This window comes from Coregonus clupeaformis, unplaced genomic scaffold (assembly GCF_020615455.1).
Source record: "Coregonus clupeaformis isolate EN_2021a unplaced genomic scaffold, ASM2061545v1 scaf0124, whole genome shotgun sequence".
Taxonomy (NCBI): Eukaryota; Metazoa; Chordata; class Actinopteri; order Salmoniformes; family Salmonidae; genus Coregonus; species Coregonus clupeaformis.
In genome coordinates, this window is record NW_025533579.1 from 152,649 (window position 1) to 173,085 (window position 20,437).

Consider the following 20,437-nt stretch of genomic DNA (forward strand, 5'->3'; position numbering starts at 1 on the left):
AAAAAAGATGTCAGGACACTTGAAGCTAACAAGGTTAGCGTGCCATAGTTATTGCACTGTGCAGCTCTGCATTTTTCAGGCTCCTGAGGTCAAACCACACATGGCCAGAGAAGTGGATCCATTACAGGCCCGATGCACAATGCACTCTTTCTCCCTCGCACACAGTATACAGGCCATAAACCTACTCAACACACATAACACAAACAGACACCATGATATCATTTTCAAGCCTATCACCACACCCACTCACACTGTCCTCTCTGTAATGCACTCTGACACAGTCCTCTCTCTATGCTGCACACACACACACACACACACAGCAGTGTTGATGTGTAATATGAATGAGGGTGAGTCAATCTCTCTGCTTAAAAGCAACAGTGCAGGCCCACCCAGACCCAGGCCTCTACTTGGCTCAGAGACACTGGGTGGGATGCACAATGTGACTGGACACTGGAAAGTATGGCAATAAATTAATTAATAGGATCCAAATATCTCTAACATTTGTTTTCAGAATTTGGCAACAGTAGACACCAGGAAGAAAATATCACTATGGAAAAAAAGATGAACCCAATCCATTTTAAAGCGGTCTCCTGTAGCAACCAACACTGGCATGCAGACAGACCAGAAGGGGGAAACCGCCATCGCCATGGTGACCATGAGGGTCATTTTCTTTGCGCAAAAAACTTCACTCACATCCTTCCTGCTAAACTAATACCCCCCTCTGTCGGCCCCTCTCCCCTCCCCAAACCAAAAACGCAGGCTTTCAAGGAGAGGAAATTCTCTATTCTGTGAGAGAGAAAGAGGCTGTGTCCCAAATGGCACCCTATGTAGGCTATCCGAAATGCACTTCCTGGTCAAAAGTAGTGCACTACATAGAGAATAGGGTACCATTCGGACAAGAGAGATGTGACCAACAAGTCTTCGCTTTAACTTTTCACTTTTTGTTTTGCAGCAAAACAGTCAAGGTCACGATTCGCCTCCAAATATGGTCGACTGATAAACATAATTTACTACACTTCCTTTGCAGTCGTCTGCGTTTGTCTCTGAGGTCTGTCTTCTGTTTCCATCTCCTTCCTACTCTACTACTTTCTGGCCATTGCGACACACACACACACACACGGGTGAACTTTCCAGTGAATCTTAGTTCCGTGAAGTCAGACTTTTTTTCTAATATCAAACTAAAGTGCCTGTTCTGTTTCAAACTTCTCTATTTGAGCCCCTGTCTTTTCTACATTACCGGTATGCAAATACAGCAGCCTACAGCATCTACCTGCCCTGTCTCAAAGCCCTTAGTGCCCTGGTCTAGAAAGAGTGTTTTGGCTTTGCTTATCATGGACGGGGTCAGGTTTGGGGTCAAGGAGAACTGATCTTGCTACAGTTCATAAGCGTCACATTCCTTCATTGAACTACTCACGCACTATACACACACTCCTGGCCAGCCAGCAGCAGCACACAGTCTGTTAGGTGACAAGCTACTAAACTAGAGTTGTCAACATATCACATTCACATCACAGCTGTATGCAGACAGACTAGGAGGAAAGGATCCAAATATCTCCAACTTTAATTAGTGACACTCTTCAGCATGTTAGCACAGTGCTATGCTAATGGATATAGCCTACAGCTTTTAGGCCTGTAGTGGTCATTGACTTCTAGAGCAGGGATCATCAACTAGACTAGGGCGGTATACCGTATATATACCCTTAACTGAGGTATTTGGGAAAAGCGACTGGATGGTTGTTCAATATCTTTTTTTATACATTTGAATATTTGTAGCTACTTTTTAAGTAAATACCTGCAGTCAACTTGTGCAATATGTTAGGAGATAAAGAACATTGCATTCTTCATTTCACTGGTCACATTATGATGTTGCTTATGGTAGTCCCCAGTCATTTCACGTGGTTTTTGTTTACAAGCACACGACGAGAGACCCTTGTGAGTCACTCACTGTTGTACAGCATGCGCCAGGTGATCTAATTACAGTATGGAATTCGCAACTAAATGTTTTCCAGCTAGATATCTTATAACTATTAAGTTAACTGTCTAAAATGTGCTAAATGCTCTGCAGCTGTGCATTTGGTTTGCTAATTTAGTAGCAAGTTAGCTATCTAGCTAAGTGGTTAGCTTCTTCCAAAATCAAGCATTCGCTTGGTAACAGCAGAGAATCCCCTCCTGGATCAAGAGCCTTGCAGGCTATTATTCACAAACTGTGAGTAGAGTTTGAGAGTTAATTGTATAGTTTAGGTCAGAAACTGTACAAAATGTTCGCAATGCGCTCATTAGCATTTAGTTAGCATTCTCTATGAGGATTCCTTAGTACTTGTTAGCACTCTGGTAAGTGACATCTTATGGACTTTGAATATTAGTACTCTTTAAATAAATACCTGAAGTCAACTTGTGCACTAGGTAATACATAAAGCAGATCGCGTTCATCATTTCAGCCGTTAGATAATTTTTCATTATGAAGCTTTTTCATTATGAAGCTTACCGTTACTAGTTTTCCAAAACCGGTGTTTGAGCCAGTCACGTGTGTTTGTTTACAAAGAAGCACAACGAGCAAAATTGGGAGTTTCGTAAGGTGAGTCATCTCTGCAGCGCAACTCCTACTAATATTTGCCAGATATATATATATATATATTTGAAGTCGGAAGTTTACATTTACATTTAAGTCATTTAGCAGACGCTCTTATCCAGAGCGACTTACAGTTTAGTGAATACATTTTTTTTTTTTTATACTGTCCCCCCGTGGGAATCGAACCCACAACCCTGGCGTTGCAAACGCCATGCTCTATCAACTGAGCTACATCCCTGCCGGCCATTCCCTCCCCTACCCTGGACGACGCTGGGCCAATTGTGCGCCGCCCATGAGTCTCCCGGTCCCGGCCGGCTGCGACTGAGCCTGGATTCGAACCAGGATCTCTAGTGGCACAGTTAGCACTGCGATGCAGTGCCTTAGACCACTACGCCACTCAGGAGACTAGTAGCTACTAGTTTACATACACTTAGGTTGGAGTCATTAAAACTTGTTTTTCAACCACTCCACACATTTCTTTTTAGCAAACTATAGTTTTGGCAAGTCGGTTAGGACATCTACTTTGTGCATGACAAGTCATTTTTCCAACAATTGTTTACAGACAGATTGTTTCACTTATAATTCACTGTATCACAATTCCAGTGGGTCAGAAGTTTACATACACTAAGTTGACTGTGCCTTTAAACAGCTTGGAACATTCCAGAAAATGATGTCATGGCTTTAGAAGCTTCTGATAGGCTAATTGACATAATTTGAGTCAATTGGAGGTGTAGCTGTGGATGTATTTCAAGGCCTACCTTCAAACTCAGTGCCTCTTTGCTTGACATCATGGGAAAATCAAAAGAAATCAGCCAAGACCTCAGAAAACAAATTGTAGACCTCCACAAGTCTGGTTCATCCTTGGGAGCAATTTCCAAACACCTGAAGGTACCGCGTTCATCTCTGCAAACAATAGTACGGAAGTATAAACACCATGGGACCACGCAGCCGTCATACCGCTAAGGAAGGAGACGCGTTCTGTCTCCTAGAGATGAGCGTACTTTGGTGTGAAAAGTGCAAATCAATCCCAGAACAACAGCAAAGGACCTTGAAGATGCTGGAGGAAACAGGTACAAAAGTATCTATATCCACAGTAAAACAAGTCCTATATCGACATAACCTGAAAGGCCGCTCAGCAAGGAAGAAGCCACTGCTCCAAAACCGCCATAAAAAAGCTAGACTATGGTTTGCAACTGCACATGGGGACAAAGATCGTACGTTTTGGAGAAATGTCCTCTGGTCTGATGAAACAAAAATAGAACTGTTTGGCCATAATGACCATCGTTATGTTTGGAGGAAAAAGGGGGGTGCTTGCAAGCCGAAGAACACCATCCCAACCGTGAAGCACGCGGGTAGCAGCATCATGCTGTGGGGGTGCTTTGCTGCAGGAGGGACTGGTGCACTTCACAAAATAGATGGCATCATGAGGAAGGAAAATTACGTGGATATATTGAAGCAACATCTCAAGACATCAGTCAGGAAGTTAAAGCTTGGTAGTAAATGGGTCTTCCAAAATGGACAATGACTCCAAGCATACTTCCAAAGTTGTGGCAAAATGGCTTAAGGACAACAAAGTCAAGGTATTGGAGTGGCCATCACAACGCCCTGACCTCAATCCTATAGAAAATGTGTGGGCAGAACTGAAAAAGTGTGTGCGAGCAAGGAGGCCTATAAACCTGACTCAGTTCCACCAGCTCTGTCAGGAGGAATGGGTTAAAATTCACCCAACTTATTGTGGGAAGCTTGTGGAAGGCTACCCAAAATGTTTGACCCAAGTTAAACAATTTAAAGGCAATGCTACCAAATACTAATTGAGTGTATGTAAACTTCTGACCCACTGGGAATGTGATGAAATAAATAAAAGCTTAAAAAAATAATTCTCTACTGTTATTCAGACATTTCACATTCTTAAAATAAAGTGGTAATCCTAACTGACCTAAGACAAGGAATTTTTACTAGGATTAAATGTCAGGAATTGTGAAAAACTGAGTTTAAATGTATCTGGCTAAGGTGTATGTAAACTTCCGACTTCAACTATATATATATATATATATATATATATATATATATACACAGTATCTCACAAAAGTGAGTACACCCCTCACATTTTTGTAAATATTTGAGTATATCTTTTCATGTGACAACACTGAAGAAATGACACTTTGCTACAATGTAAAGTAGTGAGTGTACAGCTTGTATAACAGTGTAAATGTTCTGTCCCCTCAAAATAACTCAACACACAGACATTAAATGTCTAAACCGCTGGCAACAAAAGTGAGTACACCCCTAAGTGAAAATGTCCAAATTGGGCCCAATTAGCCATTTCCCCTAGTGTTAAATGTTGTGTCCTCGCTCTCACACTCCCTCATACTGGTCACTGGAAGTTCAACATGGCACCTCATGGCAAAGAACTCTGAGGATCTGAAAAAAGAATTGTTGCTCTACATAAAGATGGCCTGGGCTATAAGAAGATTGCCAAGACACTGAAACTGAGCTGCAGCACAGTGGCCAAGACCATACAGCGGTTTAACAGGACAGGTTCCACTCAGAACAGGCCTCGCCATGGTCGACCAAAGAAGTTGAGTGCACGTGCTCAGCGTCATATCCAGAGGTTGTCTTTGGGAAATAGACGTACACGTGCTGCCAGCATTGCTGCAGAGGTTGAAGGGGGGGGGGGGTCAGCCTGTCAGTGCTCAGACCATACGCTGCACACTGCATCAAATTGGTCTGCATGGCTGTAGTCCCAGAAGGAGGCCTCTTCTAAAGATGATGCACAAGAAAGGCCGCAAACAGTTTGCTGAAGACAAGCAGACTAAGGACATGGATTACTGATGAGACCAAGATAAACTTATTTGGTTCAGATGGTGTCAAGCGTGTGTGGCGGCAACCAGGTGAGGAGTACAAAGACAAGTGTGTCTTGCCTACAGTCAAGCATGGTGGTGGGAGTGTCATGGTCTGGGGCTGCATGAGTGCAGCCGGCACTGGGGAGCTACAGTTCATTGAGGGAACCATGAATGCTAACATGTACTGTGACATACTGAAGCAGAGCATTGGACTCCAGTGGCAACCTGTGAAGCTCTGGTTAACTCCATGCCCAAGAGGGTTAAGGCAGTGCTGGAAAATGATGGTGGCCACATAAAATAGACACTTTGAGCCAAATTTTGACATTTTCAAAAAAACATGTATTAATTTTTTATTTAACCTTTATTTAACCAGGTAAGCCAGTTGAGAACAAGTTCTCATTTACAACTGCGACCTGGCCAAGATAAAGCAAAGCAGTGCGATAAAAACAACAACACAGAGTTACATATGGGGTAAACAAAACATAAAGTCAAAAATACAACAGAAAATATATATACAGTGTGTGCAAATATAGCAAGTTATGGAGGTAAGGCAATAAATAGGCTATAGTGCAAAATAGTTACAATTTCGTATTAACACTGGAATGATAGATGTGCAAAAGATGATGAGCAAATAGAGATACTGGGGTGCAAATTAGCTAAATAAATAACAATATGGGGATGAGGTAGTTGGGTGGGCTAATTTCAGATGGGCTGTGTACAGGTGCAGTGATTGGTAAGCTGCTCTGACAACTGACGCTTAAAGTTAGTGAGGGAGATAAGAGTCTCCAGCTTCAGAGATTTTTGCAGTTCGTTCCAGTCATTGGCAGCAGAGAACTGGAAGGAATGGCGGCCAAAGGAGGTGTTGGCTTTGGGGATGACCAGTGAGATATACCTGCTGGAGCGCAGACACCGGGTGGGTGTTGCTATGGTGACCAGTGAGCTAAGGTAAGACAGGGATTTGCCTAGCAGTGATTTATAGATGACCTGGAGCCAATGGGTTTGGCGACGAATATGTAGTGAGGGCCAGCCAACAAGAGTGTATAGGTCACAATGGTGGGTGGTATATGGGGCTTTGGTGACAAAACGGATGGCACTGTGATAGACTACATCCAATTTGCTGAGTAGAGTGTTGGAGGCTATTTTGTAAATGACATCGCCGAAGTCAAGGATCGGTAGGATAGTCAGTTTTACGAGGGCATGTTTGGCAGCATGAGTGAAGGAGGCTTTGTTGCGAAATAGGAAGCCGATTCTAGATCTAACTTTTGATTGGAGATGCTTAATGTGAGTCTGGAAGGAGAGTTTACAGTCTAACCAGACACCTAGGTATTTGTAGTTGTCCACATACTCTAGGTCAGACCCGCCGAGAGTAGTGATTCTAGTCAGGTGGGCGGGTGCAAGCAGCGTTCGGTTGAAGAGCATGCATTTAGTTTTACTAGTGTTTAAGAGCAGTTGGAGGCTATGGAAGGAGTGTTGTATGGCATTGAAGCTCGTTTGGAGGTTTGTTAACACAGTATCCAATGAAGGGCCAGATGTATACAAAATGGTGTCGTCCGCCAAATTCGGCCCGCAGGCCACCAGTTGGGGAACCTGTTCTAAAGCCTTGGTTGCAGTCTTGTTTAACAGAGAACAGTGACAATGAGGAGAGCTGTTACACAGGGCATTGGCCACGGAGATTGACCACAACAGACAGAAGGCCTATGGCTTAATGACCATGCAGTAGTCTCCCAATGATCTCCTCTGAGTAGGACAGGGGTGGGTGGCTCAGGAAATTCAAACACAATAGATTTACAGCAATCAAACTTATCAAAACCCTCTCCCTACGCTTCACTTACAGCAAGTAAACTGATGGATATAAGATATGTTCACTCACTAGGGCTGGGAATTGCCAGGGACCTCACGATACAATATTATTACTAAATAGGTGCCTATACGATATGGATTGCAATTCTCACGATTCTATTGTATTGAGATCTACGATATTGAGATCTACGATGTGAAGCCGTTTGTGGTGACAAAGGGCACGATATAGCATCCATAATAATATTGCGATATGTAACTACTCTTTCCCTTTACCAGCTCCCCAGGTACTAGTGTCTACCTCCCATGGCCATCCTAGTAGCTATCCCATCCAAAAGCATCGTCCTAACCCCACACCATCCATCACACCCAAAAGGTAGGAGTTTATCTCCAAGGTGTCAAAAGGTCACGCTGTTATGTTTGCTCTTCCGCTGGCCAACACAGGAAAGAGGCAGTGGATGATTTAGCCACAGAGTTTCTAAACCCAGAGGCGCAACAATGCGAGACTTTTGGGAACGCTTGCGAAACAGACTAAGCAGACCAGGCCGGGGTTTGGGAAGTCAATGAGAGAAGTTAAAAATTATTTGTTAGTAGTTAATTGTCTCGAAATCTAAAGGCACAATCTAGATTCAAGCCAATGTTTTAAAGTGTCACTCCAGTCTAATTTTCACCTCATTTAACACCTGATTTACTTAACATAAGGCACATCTCAATAGGTGGTCCAGGTAAGTCATGACATTGCACAAGTGGGGGGTGAGCCTTTCCTCTTTTGTTCTCTATTGCTCCTATTTTTATTTTATTTTTTATTTCACCTTTATTTAACCAGGTAAGCCAGTTGAGAACAAGTTCTCATTTACAACTGCGACTTGGCCAAGATAAAGCAAAGCAGTGCGATAAAAACAACAACACAGAGTTACATATGGGGTAAAAAAACAAAGTCAAAAAATACAACAGAAAATATATATACAGTGTGTGCAAATGTAGCAAGTTATGGAGGTAAGGCAATAAATATATATATTGTTCCTCAATCAAGGCGGGAGGCTGATGATATCACGACTTCCCATCAGACCAACTCCTTGAATGCCCTACTCCTTGAACTTTGCAGTTATGTCAACAAAAAAAAACTTTTGCTCAAAACATATTTTTTTACCCTTTAGTGTGTGTACGTTACTGTATTTATACTTGGGATATCGCTTTTCAACAGTAAAAGTTTTAAAAAACGCTGTAGGCCGCCTATCAAAATCACACTTTAATAGAAAAGTCCACAACAATGCTTAAACAACATTAGGAGACCACTTGAGGTCTGTAAAAAAAATATGCGAAATTTAGATTTTTGGGTGTAATTACCCTTTAATTCAAGTGTGCACCTAGCAAGAGGCTGTTTAGCTGTGTTTTTGTAGCACACATGGGATGGTAGAGTTTGCAAACCCAATACCCACTGGATTTATGGAAATAATCATGATAATTCTGCCAGGTAAGCATAGGCTACTTTGTAGTTAACATTTAATTGAGAACGTTTTTTGGGAAAGCCTTTCCATCTACCAGAAGACTGTTTTCATTAGCATCATCGCTAACGGCTACACAAAGTGGTAGACGCACGCACCACACACACACACAGACGGGCATTCTCATTGCCCCTTCAGAAAGTTGCAGGAAATACGAATCACTGATGCATTCTGTTCATGTCTTTTGATCAACTCGGGCAAAATAAAATGTTCAATACCTTTAGTTGATACACTACTTAAGGTCAATATGTTTTTGAATATTGTTGAATTCCGTTTTAATGCCTGAATTCCGTGACAGCCCTAGTTATCATATGTGGACCAGAATGAGGCTCTCCACTACCTTATGTTATTGCAGTGATGATTCACCATCTTCATCAAATGTTTTCATAAATTATCTGCAGATAATCGCCAAAAAGCCTAGGCCTACCAGTTGCCTATGTAAATTAGGGAGTCAAATAAAACGGCTCTTTCACTGATGCCATTCGGTTGCATGGCTACCCACACTACTTTCTCCGGCCAAATGCTACAGCATGCCCACTGATGTTAGTTTCTTCTCTGCAAGGAGTCTGGATCGGTGTGTCTCCCCGACCATTCACCGAATGCGAACACATTCTGGGCCATCTGATTGGTTCAGAACCCGATGGGTTGAGCCAGAGCTAGAACACATGTTGGTAAAGCAGCGGTTAGAAAATGTGTCATTGGCTTTGATACTCTGATTGGTTAGAGACTATCCAATCGCTGATTACTTGATTTTGTACAACGCCTCTCGTGCCCTTCGTCACCACAAACGACTTCAATGATGGCAGTCTCAAACTAAAGTATGTAGAGAAAGAGCAGCGGAATAATTTAGTTTGAGTCGTCACGCTAGCGATTCGGTAGGCTACTACACTGACTGAGGCGACGAGAGTCACTCACTTTAACACAACAGCGTCTGGCAAGCCCCAACATCCTAGGAAAGGAAACCTAGGATATCCTTTGGTTTACTTGTCCCGACGCGACAAATTAACTTTTAACAAGGCACACCTGTTAATTGAAATGAATTCCAGGTGTCTACCTCATGAAGCTGGTTGAGAGAATGCCAAGAGTGTGCAAAGCTGTCATCAAGGCAATGGGTGGCTACTTTGAAGAATCTCAAATATAAAATACATTTTGATTTGTTAAACACTTTTTTGGTTACTACATGATTCCATATGTGTTATTTCATAGTTTTGATGTCTTCACTATTATTCTACAATGTAGAAAATAATAAAAATAAAGAAAAACATCTTGAATGAGTAGGTGTGTCCAAACTTTTGACTCGTACTGTACATATTACATAAATTACCTCAACTACCTCGTACCCCTGCACATTGACTCTGTACCGGTGCTCCTTGTATATAGCCTCGTTATTGTTATTTCATTGTGTTACTATTTCCTTTTTTTATTTAGCTAATTGTTTTTAATTTTTTTACTCTGCATTGTTGGGGAAGGGCTCTTAAGTAAGCATTTCCCAGTGAAGTCTACACCTATTGTATTCGGCGCATGTGACAAATACAATTTTATTTTGACTCCGCATGGCTGGCTATGTGAAAGAAAATAAATGAATGTGCCAGAAACAATAATTTGGCTAAGTGGATTTCGACTCATTGTTACCACTTACACATTACATGGGACGTGCAAATTCACGAGCATCATGCTCTCTCCCTCTGTGTAAAGAAATTTGACTGCAACCAACCAAAGCGCACACAAATTGTACAGGGAGGCGGAACAGAAAGCAGACTGCATTTCCCTGTCGTCGCTCGCTTTGTGACTGACAGGCGCCTATCCTATCAATAGATCACTAGAAGATGCATATCTTTCATTCTAGTGGGAGATGGCTCGACGGACTAGCAAATTGAAACTTAAATGAAAAGTAGCCTACTTAATACAAAGGCAACAGTAAACATGTCGTCCCCCACGAATGATGCAGCGGCCCCCTTTGGGACAATCAGTGTAATTTGGTAAATGACGAATCTCAATGGCAAGACTCATCATTCATTAGGTAGTAGTCTGGAAAATATTGCGTCTAGAGACCTTTGTTCATAGATGCCACATATCAAGTTTCGTGCATATCGGTCATTATGTGCCAGAAGAATAGCATTTTAAGTGTTATTCAAGAAATTCAAAACCATCATGCCGGACCTTATGGGACATTGAGGCAAATGTGTTCCTTGTGAGGCGAGAGAACTATGGACCTACAGTCATGAAATTTGGGACAACGGGGTGAGGGGCGTGACCCTTCAAAGTTTGCATTTTCAATCTCTTGTTATAGCGCCATCATCTGGCCAATTTGTGTAATTTTGTAAATGCCGTATGTATGGCAAGACGGATCATTCACCAAGTTTCGTCAAAATCGGTCAGCGGTGTCAGATATCACGTGTGACTAAAGTACGGACTAACGGACGGAGACAAATCCACAGTCCCCTCCCCGATTTCATCGTGGGGGACAATGAAGTGGAAAAAGTAGCTGAAAATGAGTCTGTAACCGGCTGATTAGCTGACGGCCGGCGCTAATGGAAAACACTGCCTAGTAGACAGACAGGTACAGAGACACCGAGAAAAGAGCCAGTGGACCACACTTTGAGGAACGCAGTACATTTGCATATTAACAGACAATCTTATCTGGTGTGACCTACAAGGAGGGGTGCATACAAAAGACGGCAGGGGTGGGGGGGTGAACAACACACAGTAATAATCTGGATCCATAAATCAAACAGCTTTCCTTGGGAGAGGGGAGGGGGTGGGGTTGACAACTGTAAAAAATAAATATCACCCATTCACCAGAGATGAATAACCATCCAATCAGGAGCAACCTTTTCCGGTCCAGGACCAATCAGCATTGCTTCCTCTGTCCCTTTCAACCAATCAGATGCTGTGTGCGGGATTAGGCCAAACACAGTGGGACACCAGATTATAATTCCTTTCTTTCCGAGACTAAACTGTGATGGCGATGATGAAGAAGGGGAGGGGGTCTTGATCATAGATAAACTGTACGGGCCTAACAGACATAATCTAGTCCCACTGCTGAATTACCCTCGGGGGGATTGGAACGATTACTCGTCTAACCCCAGGCTGACTGGGAACAGGATTGCCCCAGTCCTGCCCTGAGGGGTAACAGCAGGAGGGGAGGAAGGGTGAGGGGGATAAATGATCCAAATTCCAGGGAAGACAATCAAAGCAAAGCATGCTTCTAGTAGGGCTGGGAATTGCCAGGGACCTCACAATACAATATTATCACGATACTTAGGTGCCAATACGATATGTATTGCGACTCTCACGATTGGCTAACTTTTTAAAAAGAAGATTGAGCACAAGCTATGAAGGAAAAATACTGGATTATTGGTGCAGGTACAGCCTACTAGCGTAAAAATAATATTGCGAAATTTGCAAAACGATAAGACATATCGTAAAATAATATCCCGATATGTAACTGTATCGATTTTTTCCCCCACCACTAGCTTCTAGAAGTGGTTCACTGAGGGCAGGCTGCAGGGCCCTGGGGCACTCGGCTGCCTCCTGAATAAGAATCATTCATTACAGCAGACAGAGAGCCATGAAACAGCCACACGCACACAGCCCCGGGCTGGGGCAGGAACATAAACAAAAGTCCCACACTAGAAGAGCAGTAGGCTTACATCCAGGTCAGAGTCGGGACCAGAGAGTCACTTCACATAATGTCTGCAGGGAAAGAAGTATCCGGCACAAGCCCTGAGCGAGACCAGACCAGCCAGTATTCAGTGTAGCTCCACACTGAGACAAGCAGTGGCTGTTTATAGCCTAACAGACAGGGAGAGGGTAATGTTACCAAGATACCATGGGATGAAGAGTTGTCATGTGAATTTCTATCTCTAATTCAACCTAAGCTTGAATCATTACCAGAGGTTGTAAAGCTCTGGTTTTAATCATCAATGATTCAAGGTCCACAATCCACAAGTAATTATCGGTAAATTTATTCAAGGAGAGCTCTGCTCAAAAACGCAAACATACTGTTTTTATACCCCTTGACAAAAAGACACTATGCTCCTCACACCTTTAGGTGGCTTTCTTAAACAGTTCCCGCCTTCCCCCTTGAATGGTTAGTAACGCCCCCTCTGTTAGTGGGTTGACACTACATGATAATTCTAACATTTATACTGTGTTTGGGGTGAAATTCTTTAGTCATTATTCTTAAAATCCAAATTAATCTAACAAGAGTCCCTTTGCCATGCCAAATACACAGAAAGACACAGAAAGGCACATTCCGACACACACACAGGAGCACACAGGCATGCACGTCACACACTCACAGCTCTGTCCCCCTTCCAGTAGCACCCCGTCCCCTATGAAAGACAGATTGTGAGGTCTATTTCTGGAGATCCTGAGTGGCTGCAGCCTGGCCTGCTCTGGAACCAGGGAGGAAGTGGTAGCCCACAGATCGAGATGGGCATTCGCTGGCAAGATCACGGCACTCCTCTCTCTCGCCTTCTCCCTCACTCGTGTCCTTTTCCGCTGCATTGGTTGTTGTGGTGTTTCAGTCTCACTTTGGCCATCTCCAAATGTAAAGCTGCTTAAAATCGTCCAGCAAAATGTAGGCATATCTATGCACCTGACCTAAAGAAGCAAATCTACAATAATTAAGAATTTCAACAAGCATTTTGCTACGGCTGGCCATGCTTTCCACCTGGATACAACTACCCCGGCCACCAGCTCTGCACCCTCCACTGCAACTTGCCCATGCCCCCCCCCCCTTCTCCTTCATACAAATTCAGACAGCTGAAGTTCTGAAAGAGCTGCAAAATCTGGACCCCTACAAATCAGCTGGGCTAGACAATCTGGACCCTTTCTTTCTAAAACTAGCTGCCGAAATTGTCGCAAACCCCTATTACTAGCCTGTTCAACCTGTCTTTCTTAACGTCTGAGATCCCCAGAGATTGGTAAGCTGCCGCGGTCATCTCCCTCTTCAAAGGGGGTGACACTCTAGATCCAAACTGTTACAGACCTATATCCATCCTGCCCTGCCTTTCGAAAGTTTTTGAAAGCCAAGTTAACAAACAGATCACCGACCATTTCGAATCCCACCATACCTTCTCCGCTATGCAATCCGGTTTCCGAGCTGGTCATGGATGCACCTCAGCCACGCTCAAGGTCCTAAACGATATTATAACCGCGATTGATAATAGACAGTACTGTGCAGCCGTCTTCATCGACCTGGCCAAGGCTTTCGACTCTGTCAACCACCGCATTCTTATTGGCAGACTAAATAGCCTTGGTTTCTCTAATGACTGCCTCGCCTGGTTCACCAACTACTTCTCAGATAGAGTTCAATGTGTCAAATCGGAGGGCCTGTTGTCTGGACCTCTGGCCGTCTCTATGGGGGTGCCACTGGTTTCAATTCTCGGGCCGACTCTATTCTCTGTGTATATCAATGATGTCGCTGTTGCTGCTGGTGACTCTCAGATCCACCTCTACGCAGACGACACCATTTTGTATACATCTGGCCCTTCATTGGACACTGTGTTAACAAACCTCCAAACGAGCTTCAATGCCATACAACACTCCTTCAGTAGCCTCCAACTGCTCTTAAACACTAGTAAAACTAAATGCATGCTCTTCAATCGAACGCTGCTGGCACCCGCCCACCCGACTAGAATCACTACTCTCGACGGGTCTGACCTAGAGTATGTGGACAACTACAAATACCTAGGTGTCTGGTTAGACTGTAAACTCTCCTTCCAGACACACATTAAGAATCTCCAACCCAAAGTTAAATCTAGAAATCGGCTTCCTATTTCGCAACAAAGCCTCCTTCACTCATGCTGCCAAACATGCCCTCGTAAAACTGACTATCCTACCGATCCTTGACTTCAGCGATATCATTTACAAAATAGCCTCCAACACTCTACTCAGCAAATTGGATGTAGTCTATCACAGTGCCATCCGTTTTGTCACCAAAGCCCCATATACTACCCACCACTGTGACCTGTACGCTCTTGTTGGCTGGTCCTCACTACATATTCGTCGCCAAACCCACTGGCTCCAGGCCATCTATAAATCACTACTAGGCAAATCCCTGCCTTATCTTAGCTCATTGGTCACCATAGCAACACCCACACGTAGTATGCGCTCCAGCAGGTATCTCTCACTGGTCATCCCCAAAGCCAACACCTCCTTTGGCCGCCATTCCTTCCAGTTCTCTGCTGCCAATGACTGGAACGAATTGCAAAAATCTCTGAAGCTGTAGACCCTTATCTCCCTCACTAACTTTAAGCATCAGTTGTCAGAGCACCTTAGCGATCACTGCACCTGTACACAGCCCATCTGAAATTAGCCCACCCAACTACCTCATCCCCATATTGTTATTTATTTTGCTCATTTGCACCCCAGTATCTCTATTTGCACATCATCTCTTGCACATCTAGCATTCCAGTGTTAATACCAATTGTAATTATTTTGCACTATAGCCTATTTATTGCCTTACCTCCATAACTTGCTATATTTGCACACACTGTATATATATTTTCTGTTGTATTTTTGACTTTATGTTTTGTTTACCCCATATGTAACTCTGTGTTGTTGTTTTTATCGCACTGCTTTGCTTTATCTTGGCCAGGTCGCAGTTGTAAATGAGAACTTGTTCTCAACTGGCTTACCTGGTTAAATAAAGGTTAAATAAATAAATAAATAAAAAAGCAGTGGGTGAATCTCCTGCCTATCAATGACAAGAATGCTGCTCACTTGTCGCTGATAGGTATTTAGTTTTATAATGAATTGGACACAACACTATAGTAGGTGGCATTCTTCATGCTTCTCTTGCCTATACAGATCTGTGTACCTCTATCTGGGCTGCATGCTGTTGTAAAGGGAGCTGAGGCGCAGCGCTGAGCTCTGGTCCAGGCTCTCTCACTGTGCCAGAGCTGTCACTCCTGGGTGAAAAACAACTGCCGTGCATTCTGTCTAGTCCCCCACTGCTGCATACACAAACAGTAACACTCCTCCAGTTGCCTGGGAGGGAGGTAGAAAAGAAGGGGTCAGAACGGAGAGCAGTGTGTGTGTGTGTGTTGCGGCTGATAATGGAATGAGGCCCTTGGCTTCTACAAAATGACTGACAGCTCCCCACCCACATGAGAACACACACCCCTCTCCCAGTTTTCATAGAACACAGACACACAACAGGGGGACAATCTGGATTCTCGCTCTAAACACGTCTCCCAAGGGTCCTCTCTCCTATTTCCTGTTTGGGCCGGGAGCCCCATGGACGGAGTATCCGATTCGCTGCAGTGTTCTCAGCACAAAAGGGGAGGGCTGTCAAAACAGACCTACACAAGAAACCCCAGTCAGGCTGACCACAGACCGGCCATCTTGTTCCCCATGTGAAGTCTATCTGATGGATGAGAGTCTGGGTTGAGCACAATTATCAGGCAACCTGACACCTTAGTGACTAAGGGAATGTGTGAATGGGAGCTGCAGGCAGCGGTCATCAGGGCGGGGGCATGTCCTACAACCACAACATTGACTGTATACAGTACAGTAGCAAAACCTGTCCCACATGGTGCAGAGGTTTTGTTCCTCTGGATATCCTCTTCTAATAATTCAACTGATGAATGCTTTAAATTGTACACTGTCGACTCTAATTCTAAGCCTAGTCACATACAGTTAAAGGATGGGTGTACGCAGGTAAAAGCCTTTCTCCATCGCTGAATGTCATTCAACATCACTGAATGTTATGTTGATGATGTAATCACCCAGGAGGCATCTTCTCTAGAAATACAGTGATGTTTAACAACCCAGTCAGTGGAAGCAACTTGCAAACACTGATCTCACACACCCAACCTGTCAGTCAGCAGTTGTGAAACATTCCAGGCCTGTGTAAATGTGTTTGTTTCTGTGCGTGTCAGTCAAAACACAGATGAAGCAACACCTCCACAACTGTGCTTTCAGGACACCGCAGAACATGCAGGCTGCAGCTCTGTCATAATGTCAGGGAGCATCAAGCTCTCTCTGGCATGCGAGAATGATGTCAGAAGACGATGTCATTGCCCCTTGGAGCATGCATCAGCCTAACAGAATAAAGAGTATCAAACTGGAGTATCGATCTGATTGCAGAAGAGGGGGTATCCACTTTAGGTAATGAGTATGGAGCCAGGGAGTCAGTGTTCTGGAACAGGGGGGGTAAGACTCTAAAATATGCTTGTGTTGTTGAAAAGTAAAATGCATACGTTAAAGAAAGAATAAGATGTAAGATGCATATGTTGCAACAACTTATTTACTATGCATGTATTTATTATGCATTGGGCTGCTGTAAAAGGGTTTCAACTACAGATAAATCATCATCACCACCACTGAGTGTTGTTTTTATATTGGGTACAGATGCCTCATTTCTCCTTGATCACCTCAGCGCTTGGGGTTTTAATGTCTGCTTCCCAGATGCTTTACAGGCCTAGTCTGCATTCAGCAGCAAGAACAGCAGGGTAGAAACAGGAAGGAGAGACATTCTGCAGTGTGTGCAACGTCCACATTATAACATCGTGGCACTGAACCTTGCAGGTATTGGCCCCCTTCAATACAGAGATGCGTTAAATGTATGCAAAAAAAAAAAGGCTAATTGTCAAACCTCGTTAACTTTCCAACCAAGAAATAAGTACACAAGCCAGTTCTTGCTTGATTTTAGACGCAGAGGACTTGTCATAGTTCGATGTTTCTGCATGCTCCATCTAAATAAGTCAGACAGAATCCATTCTATAAATAAAATAAGTTACAAGTTTCCAACTAGCTTAATATATTCATCGGATAAGGTGGCTTTAATATACTTCATGGAGAACGGGCCATTATACCGCACGGATCTAGGCCACCATACAAACGGGGGGGCGTCAGATAACGGTCCCAAACCCTGAGCGTCCGCAACAACACAACAGGAAGAAAACGGAGCATCTACTGAGCTCCGTTCTGGCCGCTCTGGTTCAAGTGGCTTGGGGAGGGGCACAGCCATCTAGTTAGTCCACAAACAAAAACAGACAAAGAAAACAACAAACAATACTTCAATTTCTAACCAACAATACTTCCATTTCTAAAACATATATATAAGGTTAGTTGTTCACAAGCATAGGCAGTAAGAATAGTACGCTTTTATCGAGCAAAGATTTGCTTGCTTCTCAGAATGACCAGTTGGTCCTTTTAATTTCTACCTTTTTTATGTAAAATCTCGACACAAATCTGTGACATTTGCACTAACTCATTCCTGTTAGCTTGGCGAGCAGTGACAGAAAGTGGTTTCGCTTTAGTTAACTAACAAGTTGGTTTAATAAATCCGTATTTGCTAGAAGTCTACTCTAACCAACGCCGCCAGCACGTTAACTAGCTAGCTAGCTAACAATTAATTATAATATACCAAGCTAGTTAGCTTGCAAGTTATAATAATAATAATAATATGCCATTTAGCAGACGCTTTTATCCAAAGCGACTTACAGTCGTGCGTGCATACATTTTTGTGTATGGGTGGTCCCGGGGATCGAACCCACTACCTTGGCGTTACAAGCGCCGTGCTCTACCAGCTGAGCTACAGAGGACCACACTTGCGATACAGAGGACCACACTTGCGATACAAGTTCACATCAGTTATTAGTTAACGTTAGTTAGCTAGATATATAGCTAGCAATGCAAAATTATGCATGACAGCAAAAAAAATGCAATGCAGACATTCACTCAAACTCTTTCCTCGTGGTTTGAAATGACACCAGACGGCGGGCTAATCTCGAGAGGCCTTTGACATCCACGATTTGTAGTTCAGTGCCCTGCCCCATAAGACACCCCAAAACTGTGGGACGCCGTTTTGTCCTGGCCCGTCCCCGCCTCCCGTTCCTCCGCCTCCTCCTGTTTACCAGGGCTGAACCGCGGCTAATACGCTAGCATTAGCGAGCTAGCACTTATGAAAATAGCTAGCCCAACACTCACCTCTCTTATCGAGGTCGTAACCGACCACCACGAAGTAGTCCGCGAGCCTGGCCATCTCGGAGTTCACGGTGACAGGCCTTTATTGCGGTATCCTTTCCCTTTACCGTCGATATTCCATTCACATTCTGTTGGCGAAAGACACATCACGGGCGACAGTACCATCCTTCCAGCTGTATCCTGCCGCCATACTGTCAGTATGCCTTGCCCTGACAGCGGAGTGTGATGAGTCTGCGCACTGGGTTACAGAGAGGGGCGCATGGCAAGAATGTCCCACAACGTCCCATTAATGTAGTTGGGTGTAGATCCTTTCAAAAAACTATAACCACAATTGCCTAGAAATGCCGCACTTAGCTAGCTAGATGCTGACAATTATCTTACTGAAAACATGCAATATTTGCGGTTGAATGATTCTGAACAATTCGTATATTTAGCATGCATCAATAACATCTTGGCTACAGGGCATGGTACACTTGGGAAACCTTATGTAATCTACCAAAGTACATCAACATATCAAATAAACACGTTAAAACACGTCTGACAGCTCAAAGGGGCTATTTACAGTGAAAATGACAAAACTGTATCATAACCTTACTGTTCACTCTCTGTCAATATTTTGGGTATCTAAACTAGAGACCATTTCTTACCCATATATGTCACAAGGGTTCCCCAGCCTGCATGTAATTCCTGAAATACTCTGGAATCAGAGGGTCTGCCAGAACTGATCAGAGGACAGCCCACAGGAATGCCTGCTTTCGCAGTGTGTGGTCAAAACAGATGGTAGCCCATAAAGTTGAAATGTAATGTAGATCTATACAGAAAATAATCGGTATAAAATAGGATTGATACATTTTCAGTTTTACGCAGTATGCTTGTATGAGAGAGAGATTGAATAGAACATCACCTCTGTGTGCAGCTGAATAGCCAGTGTGATCCTAACCACAAGCGTCACTCACATTGTCTCCTCATGATCGCCTGAACAGAACTAAAGTACCTGTTACATAATAAATTCATGCTCATTTCAAATTCCAGCATGAAACTGCAGAGCACTTGGAATACAGCAGTCCCAACACAGAAAAACTCTTGCCTTGTAACGAACACAGAACAATATTGTCACAACATTGCAGTGATGTTGCGATACCGTTAAGTGATAGGGAGGTTGAGGGCAGATGAGATGTATCCCGGACATCCTCTGAAACAGAGGCCCAGTTCCGTGCGGCCTGCTGTCCTTGGCTGCCGGCACCGTAACGTCACTGAGAAAATTCCAACACTTCCTGCACTGCGACCTTTGACCCAAAGTATTTATCACTCCGGGATTAAAAACCAGGCATGGCTCTTAATCATTTTTGTCTTTCGTTTTTGTTTTGTATAGCAATCAATCAATCAAATTGATTTATAAAGCCCTTTTTACATCACCAAACAGCAAGCAATGCAGATGTAGAAGCACAGTGACTAGGAAAAACTCCCTAGAAAGGCAGGAACCTAGGAAGTAACCTAGAGAGGAACCAGGCTCTGAGGGGTGGCCAGTCCTCTTCTGGCTGTGCCGGGTGGAGATTATAAGAGTACATGGCCATTTAAGGCCAGATTGTTCTTCAAGATGTTCAAACGTTCATAGATGACCAGCAGGGTCAAATAATAATCTGTGGTTGTAGAGGGTGCAACAGGTCAGTACCCCAGGAGTAAATGTCAGTTGGCTTTTCATAGCCGAGCATTCAGATGTCGAGACAGCAGGTGCGGTAGAGAGAGAGAGAGAGAGTCGAAAACAGCAGGTCACGGACAAA

General features: G+C 43.7%; 1 protein-coding gene across 12 annotated transcripts in view; it reads right to left on the reverse strand.

Annotated features, from left to right (window-relative positions):
- Positions 1-18,870, reverse strand: part of LOC121548677 (myotubularin-related protein 5-like) — a 69,627-nt gene extending 50,757 nt beyond the window's left edge. For 10 of the 12 annotated variants that reach the window (XM_045213549.1, XM_045213548.1, XM_045213546.1 and 7 more), the window contains exon 1: positions 18,660-18,870. In XM_045213549.1, coding sequence (XP_045069484.1) covers positions 18,660-18,714 — 55 coding nt within the window. In that variant the 5' untranslated portion in view covers positions 18,715-18,870. The remainder of the gene's footprint in view (positions 1-18,659) is intronic. The other 2 variants (XM_041860199.2, XM_045213547.1) reach the window with 1 other exon arrangement.
- Positions 18,871-20,437: the final 1,567 nt, after the last annotated feature.